General features: G+C 41.5%; 1 protein-coding gene across 1 annotated transcript; it reads left to right on the forward strand.

The window, feature by feature from the left end:
* Positions 1 to 377: 377 nt before the first annotated feature.
* LOC139300197 (phosphomannomutase 1-like) lies at positions 378 to 9,006 on the forward strand. The gene is made up of 8 exons (XM_070923211.1): positions 378 to 587; positions 1,384 to 1,501; positions 2,944 to 3,020; positions 3,301 to 3,392; positions 3,790 to 3,889; positions 4,549 to 4,624; positions 7,057 to 7,172; positions 7,750 to 9,006. Exons 1-8 carry the CDS (start codon positions 504 to 506, stop codon positions 7,870 to 7,872), a joined length of 786 nt encoding a protein of 261 aa, XP_070779312.1. The 5' UTR covers positions 378 to 503; the 3' UTR covers positions 7,873 to 9,006.
* Positions 9,007 to 10,836: the final 1,830 nt, after the last annotated feature.

Consider the following 10,836-nt stretch of genomic DNA (forward strand, 5'->3'; position numbering starts at 1 on the left):
TCGTGTCCTGGTCTGTGTCCGTACTGCCTCCATCACTTCCACTCCCTCTTCACTTGAAGGTAAAATGTCAGCTGGCTGTTGACTGGCATGTAAATACACCCGCCCCGCCCATTTGTTGACGTCACAGCCCATACCCCGGCTGTGATTGGCTGCCGGGTGAGTTACAGTGTTCCAAAAGAAGCCCGACACGATCCACATGCCGTGTTTGTGTGTTGAACGCTTTCCCTGAGCCGAGCTGAACCGAGCCGAGCTGGGACAGCAGGACTGTAGACTCCAAGAGTCAGAAGAAGAAGAAGTGGCTGTGAGCGCGCAAAATACTTTACCATTTAAAAAACGTCGAAGTCTATTTTCTTTATTATTATTTCAACTGACAACTGAATACCCCGATTCAATAATACACATTGACTTATGTGAATGTGTATTTTTACCTGTTTGCTTGCGCGAGACCTTTGACGCTTGCAATCAAAAGTACAACAAGAGAAACTCAAAGAGAAGAAGAAGAAATGGAGAAATCAAACGGCTTCTCGTCGGACCGAAACATCCTCTGTCTGTTTGACGTGGACGGTACTTTGACACCACCTAGAGAGGTGAGCTCACATCCAATCCATCGTGTTATTGATTATTACAAGCTTTAATAACAGCTCCCTGCTTCCCTCCAGCTCCTCTCGCTCCTTTGCTGCCATGATTAGCCTCTGAATGATATTCACTGTGGTAGACAGTATCGGAGAGCACACTGTGTCCTCTTGACCTCATACACTGTTTTCATATGTTTAAGCTCCTTCCCTCCCCCTGCACAAACACCAGTGTTACCCCGTTACTATTTACCCCACACAGTACTGCTGTGACACACTGTGTGGTATGTAGTGTAGTAATGTATAGGTCTGTTGGTGTCTGGTGACCTATTTATGTCCTGTCTAAATACACGTGGAAGCTGTCCTGACACTGTCACCTCACGTGGGCTTTAATTAGTGCTTTTGTAATGAATATTCCCTGGAGAAATGTCTCTGAACATAACTTTTGAGTGGCAATCATGTAGACATTTGTCTAAATTTCAGGGGAGAAGTGATCTTTCTCTTTTATTATTCAGTTTGAGTTATTTTGTAGTGATTTTTCTTACTTTCTTTCTATTGGGTTTGAATGCTTGGGTTCCTCCAGGGTAACTGGTGTGTGTATGTGTGCCGAAAACGCCAGCGCCCTGATATTACATAATAGTAGTCTCCCTAGTGTGTCAGACATTGTTCCTCCATATGTTGGAACAATAGGAAATCTGTTCCAAATTATAATACCACAAAGGCAAATTCTGCAGTCACGTCCATTGTTCTCTATTTTTTATATGTAATGATGCTTCAATAAGACAATGCAGACTTTGCTTTTAATCTACAGAAAATCGACCCACAGCTGGATGAGTTTTTCCAGACCCTGCGGAGGAAAGTAAAGATCGGCATTGTGGGAGGGTCGGACTACTCCAAGATAGCAGAGCAGCTCGGGGAGGGGGATGATGGTGAGCAGTCGACTTCCTGTCTTAACCACAGGCAGTTTATTCACTGTATGTCGTGTCATTCACCCAGCTGGATCACGCTGCACGACCTGACACTTTGTTATTGCAATTTCTGCTTAATTGGACCAGTCCACAGAGAATGAGACGATGGTCCTTTGGAATATTTTAGGATTTAGGCCATGAGTTTGACTTAAACTTGGTGCCTTGAGTTATGCAGTTTAATAGAGAGTAGCACAACATCCTTGTAACAGCATTAGAGATCCACTATAAAGGATGACAACACAGTAGTGATGGTTAGTTCAGCCTGATCCTCTTTCTCTTCCTTTTATCTGTGTAGCAATCCATGAGGCAGGGTTAATAATTGCGACATGATGAGTAACTGTTGCATTTCAACTCATCATCTTTGTCTTAATATGATTTCGCAACAGCAGGTTGGGAGCCACAGTTAAAAAAAAATGAACATACTACACTTAGTCGTGTGCGCTACCTCTGCAACATCTGAACTCCAGTGATGACTCCAGCTGTAGTAAACTTTATTAATCTGTGGCTCTGCTGCCAAAACACACTGGCACACTGACCCTCACTCTGCAGTGCCAACAGCCTCCCAGCTGAGTTAACAGGCTGAAAACATGTCTACCAGTAAATATCCAGCTGCAACTGGAATGCAGATGTATTGTGCCAAGAGGGAGCCATGTGGTATCATAACCATGCCAAGTGTGCTAAAGGTGAATCTTTTCATACTAGCTGCTGGATAATGTGATTAACTGTCAAAACATGTTATATGAAATATAAAATGACACTCCAAATGGGTTGAAAACATAATGAAAAGATGTTCATGTTGTTATAACATTACAATATTGCAGTATTTTTTTTATTGATGGTGAAAAAAGTTGACATCATCAGTTAAAATTCTCTACATTCATCAGCATTATCCTTCATGTGGGGGTGAGGCTCTGTTTGTAGACTTGGCATTTCATTTCAAATTAAATAATCACGTAACAATCAATTCCATTAAACAAGTTTTATTAATTTTTAACCCCGTTAGAGGAACTTGTCATTGTTATTTGTCAAGTTATCACACAATCCAGCGGTGATTATATTATCAGCTTCTGCATGCCTTCAATTGGCTGGATTATGCTGCTTTGCAGGTGACTGCTGTGTTGTTAAAGTTAAATCAAAACAGCTCTTCAATGAGGCAACGTTACATACTGCCATCCTGCCAAGTGCAGTTGGCAGAAAACACACAGGCCAGAGAGAGTGGGAAGGTCAGACAGATTAAACTTGACTTTTCTAGGCGGTATTACGCACACTGTAATCTGCTACCAGGTAAATATAGCAGGCTGTTCTATTCTTCTGTATTCATTTACTGTTGATTTAGAGTGCGTAGGTTGTAAAGAACGAGATGAGCACATTTAGCCACATGTCACCTGTCTCCTCTCTTGCAGTCATACACAAGTTTGACTATGTATTTGCTGAGAATGGCACAGTGCAGTACAAAGACGGGAAACTGCTCTCAAAACATGTAAGTGAACATACAGAGTCACATTTTTCATGTTCTGTCACAATGCTAGCTGGTATGCACCACATTATCCTGTCTTTACATGTTAAGAACATAGAGCAGCATGTTATATTATATGAGTTGAAAAGTATGTTTACATGCAAAGAAATAAGACAAATGAGACGATTGGAGAGATTTTATCACCTTAATCAGTTTCAGTTAACTGTCAAAAAAATCCTAAACAATGTGACAGAGCACAGTCCGTCATTTTGTTTATTAATGAAGTGCATTTTCATTCCGTTAGGCCATTCAGAACCAGATTGGGGAGGAGCTGCTGCAGGACCTGATCAACTTCTGCCTCAGCTACATGGGGCTCATCAAGCTGCCAAAGAAAAGGTGAGACTGTGACGAAACCCACAATACAGATAAGCAATTAGTTACTTAAACCCCCAAGCACACACACACACACACACACACACATTTGCCCTGCATTCCTGGGATGCAGGAATGCCAATTGTCTTTATTCATCAGCACTGACTTGTTGACCTGAAGCAGAAAAACGTGCCTCTTGTGATCTCTGTCTAGTAACAAAGCTAAAACACAATTGTTAACATGTCTTCTTCTTTTTCTTCATTTTCTTCTTTTTCTTTTTCTTCTTCTTCTTCTTCTTCTACTTCACATGGGGGCGAGGCTCTGTTTGTAGTCTTGTCAGACGAAATCCAGGTTTCTGCCTGAGATAAGTCTTTTTAATAAGTAACATGTCCGTTAAACATACATCCCTTTCTGCCTGCAGGGGAACGTTCATTGAGTTCAGGAATGGAATGCTCAACATTTCCCCCATTGGTCGGAGCTGCACACTGGAGGAACGAATCGAATTCTCTGAAATCGACAAGGTAAAATACTTCGCCATTAGTACATTAATTGGTGACCAAATCGGAAATGTTCGAACCCCTGTTCAGCTTATTCTGCTGTTGTACAAGTAGCAAGTCAGCCTGTTTGAGAGTGTTGGTCATTTTGCCTAAATTGCATCTTTTTGCATAGAACTTTATTAAAATGCGCAGTAGCCAAATTCAGCAGCTAAGCTAAACTAACAGTATGTTTTCACACATCAGGCTCTGAGAGTCGTGGATGGCCTCCCTCTCTGTCTCTTTGTTTCATGAAATGTGCTCAATTAAGCAGACGGAGAGAGGTCAAACAATGATGAGCTTTCAGGACAGCTTAACAGGCCATCCATTGATGGTTCCCAGAGCCAGGCGATATGGAGGAAGCAGATAGCAGCAGACGAGGAGAGGTTTAACCCTTCAACTACCTGCTAGCATTTATGTTGCTGGATTCTCCGCTACGTTCATGCATAACATAAAGTATTGTCAGATTGTATTGTAAGAATATGATCTATACATAACAAATTGCACATATTTAACTATTTAACTTGGGGAACAGAGCGGATTATAGTTATGACCAAGGTTAGCCAGACTGTTAAACGAACATACATACCTTGTGTGTGCAGTAACAAGGTTGGCAAAGTCTGACTGCTTTGTCACTTTCTCCACAGAGAGAGAAGATCAGGGAGAAATTTGTTGCTGCCCTGAAAGAGGAGTTTGCTGGAAAGGGACTGCGGTTCACTCGAGGTGAGAGAGCCGAAAACTGAAAGTCCATTTACAGAAAACCTTCTTCGAGTTCAAGTGAAAATAATCACATTGGGCACTCAGAGTTCCTGAGTGATGTTTGATATCTGTTGAATGTGTCACTTCAGCAGTGTCTGTCATCTGTACTTTTCCTGCTGCTGAGTGTTGTGCTACTGCTGTTTTGAATTTAGTGAGTAACCACTACATAATAAGTTCCAAATAACATTATAGCTTCTTTGAAACCAAAACATAAATGATTTTTGTACGAGCATGTGCACTCACAAAAAAATCCTGTAATATTCTACCCACTGACATTAACTCTGGCTGGTCTCAAGGTGTAAATTACATTCAGGAAATGGGACATGACAGACGAGTCTTCTCCTTATCTGCAGGAGGCGTAACACAGCGGAGCCAGATGGCAGAAATGTATAGAGGAAAAAAGAAAAAAGTGTGCATTTTGTTGGTTCCTCCCTCCCATGGGAGACTATTAATCCATGTTAGCGCAGCCTGTGAAAATCTCTTGTATCCAAGGCGTCGATCCTAATGACTTCCCCCAGTTGCAATACACAGATTTTAAATTTTGGATACCGCAGGCACTGTGTCGGATCAGTACTCTGTTTTGGCAGATACTCCAAGTTGAGGTGTTGTAATCGGTATCAGGAGAGAACACTCCCCCCTGAGTAATAGTGGTCAGACCAGAGACCGCATGTTTGTTTGTATGCCTAGAGCTCATCAGGATTCTGTCTCCCTGTTTGCAGTAGTGTAGTTTCATGACGAACCAGTTGAACAGCCTTTCTGTCTCTCTGTCTGTTTGTCTATCTGTTGTCTCTTATCTCTCTACCCCACACCTATGATGTAGCCCTCAGTTAACTATTACACAAATTTACACACTGTTCCCGCTCTCTCTCTGGCAACACAGCAGCCGTAAGGTGAAACGGGTACTTGATGTTTGCTTACGTGCTCTGCGAGGTGTGAGCCTCTGCTGATGATGCGTGAAGGCTGTTCACAGTTAAGGCAAACAAACGAGACAGAAAGGCTTGTTTTTCCTCAGTACTCCATTCACTGAGCTCCTCCTGATAATTTTCTTAAAGTAGGCTTGACTGTACCAGATGGTAGATATTGTGCACACACACTCAGGTTGCTGAGGTGGAAAGCAGCAGCGACATCGGTGCCAGAGGTTTTACCGTTTACTCTGTTGACTCTGACACTGAGGAAACAGGCCGATGGGTGCGGAGGATGTACAGAGTTTGAGATTTATTTGTTTGCCTTCCTCAGTGTTTATTCGCTTCTGCACGGCTGCCCGTGTTAGCTGATACTAATCTCTGCAATAGGTGTTATATAAACCTGACACTCTATCAGTAAGGGACACTCAATGATCAGTAACCCTCATTTATTTAGGCAGGTTGTGTAATTCATTTAGGGTTTTTTTTAAAGCGCTCTGGGTTTAGCAGAAGGGTTGCACATCTATGCATTGTCAGCAGCAGGGATGGGTTGCTGCAGATGTGGCTGCAGCACTGAGGTGTTTATAGTGTGGGGTTGAAGGTGTTTGGGATGGAGGCGTGTGGGGGGTGTGTGAGTGAAACAGCCTTCTGATTGGCTGGATGCTACTCAGCTGTTGCCTTGGTTATTAGCTCTTTAAACCCTTCAGCTGAGACAAGGCAGTGAAAGGAATTTTAGGTAGAAGGGGGAGGGGGAGAGCAGACTGAAAGGGAAGTGCAGCAGAGAACTTTAGAGGAGACTTCTCAGCTACATTTCACACTTCAAAGGTCATTATGGTCGTTCGACTCACAGCTGAGCAACAACAGAGCTTTTTCTGTGACTTTTAAAATGAAAAACTAGTCTGTGATGAAAAATAAGCTATAAAGAGGACCAGCTGGACTGTGTAAGAAACATTCTGCAAAACTTTCTCTGAGCTACTTCTATAATCACACATATAACAGTCATCTCTGGATTCCTTGAATATAAGAAATTCTTGCCGTTGTTTGGTCCATTCTTGTGACACATCCTTTTTCCGAGTGCAGCGTTATCTTTCTGCCAACAAGTTCCACAGGTCAGAACAAACGAGTCTGTCCCTGCTAGATAAAGAGCTCAACAAGCCTCCATCAGTCCCAGCCGCTGCTCAGAGTGTAAATAACATTTGTTCTTCAGAGCTGGACGTGTTGATCGTAAATAAAGGTGGTGGAATACAAAAGGGAAAGTATTCACCAATATACTGAGTGTACTTCTTAATGAAAGTTGTGTTGTAAACACAACATGAACGCTGCTTTGTCTGCTCTTTCCTGAAAAAAAGGCAATATGTGTTAACTGATACCAGAATGTTTAATCTTCCTCTTTAAAATGCATTGTGTTGCTTATTCAAGAAATACAGAGTATATGAGTATATATAATTAGCCGATATAACAAACATCGTCCTGTTTGTCATCGTCTTGTTTCAGGTGGTCTCATCAGCTTTGACGTCTTCCCAGAGGGCTGGGACAAGAGACTGTGTCTAGAGCTGCTGGAGAGTGAAGGCCTGGACACCATCTACTTCTTTGGCAATGAGACCTCAGATGTAAGTTTATCTTGGGAAATGTTTGCAGGAGAGTTGGATGCAGTGCTGAGAGACACTGATGTGTATATATATATGTATATATATATATATACAGCCATATGTGATTGTTGAACATCTCATTCCAAAACGATGTGCTACTACAACAGCCTCCACTCCGCAAGATTTTAGGAACCAGGCTGCAGATATTTGCTTCCATTCAGCCACAAGAACATTAGTGAGGTCGGCCACTCATGTCAGGTTCCTTTTCATCCCAAATGTTTTAGATAGGGTCGAGGTCTGTGCAGGACAAGATCTTCTGCACCAAACTTAGAAAAACATTTTGGAAAAACAGAAAAATACAACTTTGGAAGCACGCTACGTTGGCTGCAGCATTAAGATTTCCCTTTATTGGAACTTAGGGGTCTGTAAACGTGACTGCGGTGATAGACTCTCATGACTGACGTGTTCAGTCAGATAAAACTGAGGCCGTCGACTGTTTGTTCAGGCTCAGGGGTTAAGGTTCAAATGCCATGACTGCATCAGGAGAGAGCCTTGGCTGAAAGAAAGTTCATCTGTGTTTATAATTTTCTCTTTTCAGGGAGGAAACGACTATGAAATTTTCAACGACCCACGGACCATTGGTTTCACAGTGTACTCTCCGAAGGACACGGCCAGGCTCTGTCAGGAGCTTTTCTTTGATGCTCCACCGCATGAGTCCTGATGTCCTGAACTGCTCTCACCCCTGCCCCTGATCCCTTTACCCACAAACCCCTCTAAATTCCTGCCTGTGGCTCTCTGCTGGTAGGGCAACCAGCACCTCGAGCCCAGGCTGTTTATGAATTGCTGAAAGGTACCATTACTGACTTTCTCTATATTATTGATATGATTACTCTAAATGCAAACGGACAGCAGCGGGGTGGTTTGACTGAATTTGTGCAATAAATCCTGCCTGTTTTTAAAAAAAAAAGGGACGGTAACTGAGAAAGTGTAGTACTGTGCCAGAAGATTGATGTGTAGCATGTAACATAAAATTTACCAAAAGGTATAGAGAGATTATAAAACATTCTGCCGTGTTGAAAGTTATTACTCCAAATTACTTTGAGTATAGAATGATGTTTTGCACTGATGTTGGCATAATTTTACACCAGTTGTTGGTATAGTGTTGTTGAACACTACTGAAGGAGATGATAAGAGTGATATTACTTTTGCTTGTTATTAGGATATAGGAATCATTCCAGGTGTTTGAATGTCTTTGCAGCGCTCTGAACGGGATGTGAATTACTGTGGGATGCTCTGAATGTCGAATGTCAAATGTTTTGACCTCACAAAGCTACTGGAAATGAACGTTTGCTTCTCTCGGTTGTTTAAATGCATTAAAGTGAATATTTATATTTAAAACTAATTAATTACTGACTAATTTAATTCATTTTAACCAGTGAAGTAAGCTGCTGTGACCAAGTCATTCTACAAACTGTTGTCAGTCAGTGTGACAGCTTTTTATGTAAAATATTTTTACAAGCTGTATCATGGCCTGCACGCTGTATACTGGGTGACTGTATGTATTGATGCTTATTGCTTGATTCCTTGTTGCTAATTGTTTTCAGATGAATGGTTTGTCGTGGTTCAGAAAAAGAAGGCCTCCTTGACGGAGCATTATTGTAAATATGGGGCTTTTAATAACTCAGATACATCAGCTGCAGCTTTAAACACTCCTTCAAACTCCAAGACTACAAGGATCACGTAGACCAGACTTTTATGCACAGCAGAGAACTAACTCTTAATGTGTTGCTGATGCTAACTGTAAGATTGGTCACGTCATTCATTCATTTATGCACAAAGATGTATTTTGCGTCAGTTCATTGTAATAAAACCTTTTTGATATCATTTCAATGACCTCGGCTCTCCAGTGTCGTTCTTTATCCTGTTGGACCAAACTGTGCTTTGACCTCACAGATGCTCCTTTTACTTATAATTCACTCACAAACTCCCAATAAGAAGACTGCAGATTCTCTACAGGGTTGTTATCAGTGTCTTTTTTAATTTTACCACTGGGAGTCGCCAGAAATCTTCAAATCTTACCTTAACAACCATCAGTGTTTGTTATAATCTTATTCAGCAGTGTCTTGCATTACGTTTTGGCAGGCAGTCGACCATCAGACCTCAGTTGAGTGTCTGTAGAAAGAGGAGGACAGTCTCAGAGGACAGAAGATACGGCTTTTCCAGCTGAAAGTTAACAAACTGCTTATGTTTTGCAGACACAGAAACTGCTGTTGTTACACTCATTGCCTGCTTATGGCTCAAGTGTTACCTTGCTTTCCTGGCCTGTACATGTGCAGATTGATTCACCAGTCTGTGGTTTAAGTTGCTTCTGTTACTTTTCTTGGCAACAGGTGGCGCTAGTTGGACTTGTTGGACTTGAACTGCTGCTCTGCGACAGGATGATATTGGCTGAACCTGGTTTTAGGTGCTTTACATAAATGACACTTATGACACACTTTGTTCTTGTTTCCCATAGGCGTATCCTTAATTTGCTATTAAATAAAGATAGGAACAATCTTCTGTATCTGTTGAAATCAATAAAATGTATGCTTTTGATATTTGGACTTTACAGGAAACAGTGGAAAACGGCTTCCCAAACGGGTCAGCGGATATACACTGAAAAATGGACAGGAGCCATCGAATGCAGAAATGTGAGAAAATTAAATATGCTAAAGATGTTATAAACACAGTCTCTAAATGTATTTCAAGTTCCCTCCTCAGGCAGCATCAAGAAGTTTATGCTGATGTGTCTCTAAAGGCAGGAAGTGACGTGATAAATGTGTCATAACAAATTCCATATTTATCACATCTTTCTTATTTTTTGATATATCTTATTTTTGCCTCACTGCCCTAATAATCCAGCCCTGAGGTTCATACAGTTATTTTGCCAATCAAGACTGACGCGTCTGCCCAGTGAGTGAGCAAACAGGGGGTGAGCCTGGTTCCAGACCTCTGAATCTATACCGACATCTCTCATTTATTCAGAAACTCAAATATAAAATGTGTATGAAATGTATTGAAATAGTAATCACTGAATGATGTGAAACTAAATGGCAATTCAGTCTGACTACATGTTGACCAGAGTTCAAACCACTCGTCCTCTTCCTCTCTCAGCCTGAGTCTCAGTCCCACACACAACTAAAGAAACACAGCTTCCATCACACCTGTGAATCATAAAATGCTTTAATGTTCTTTCAAGGCTCAGCAGAAGTAATCATGTGGATCAGCACCACAGGGGCTCGTCCACAAAAGAAGGTGCCCTTTGGTGTGACAGAGATAAACGAAATTTAATGTTGAACAAATTCAGGCAGTGACACTGACAGACGGACAAGATGCACTCTATGGAACAGATATAATAGAAAATGACACACAGTACAGTACAACTGAGCAAAACCTGAATTACTACAAACAAAATTTGATCTCTATTGGCACCGACTATGAAGTCATGTAGTTCACCAGCACGCTGACTACGCTCAATAAATCACACACAGACACATGTTTTTCTAATAATAGAAAAAGAGACTTAGAAATTCACGGCTCCAGACACTTTCAAAACAGGAATTTTCAAACAGAACAACAAAGAGAAACCTGACAGCGATGTCTGGAGCACTGTGGCAGTTTTCATAATGGAAGTTCAAATTTCTTA

Source organism: Enoplosus armatus, chromosome 17 (assembly GCF_043641665.1).
Source record: "Enoplosus armatus isolate fEnoArm2 chromosome 17, fEnoArm2.hap1, whole genome shotgun sequence".
NCBI lineage: Eukaryota > Metazoa > Chordata > Actinopteri > Centrarchiformes > Enoplosidae > Enoplosus > Enoplosus armatus.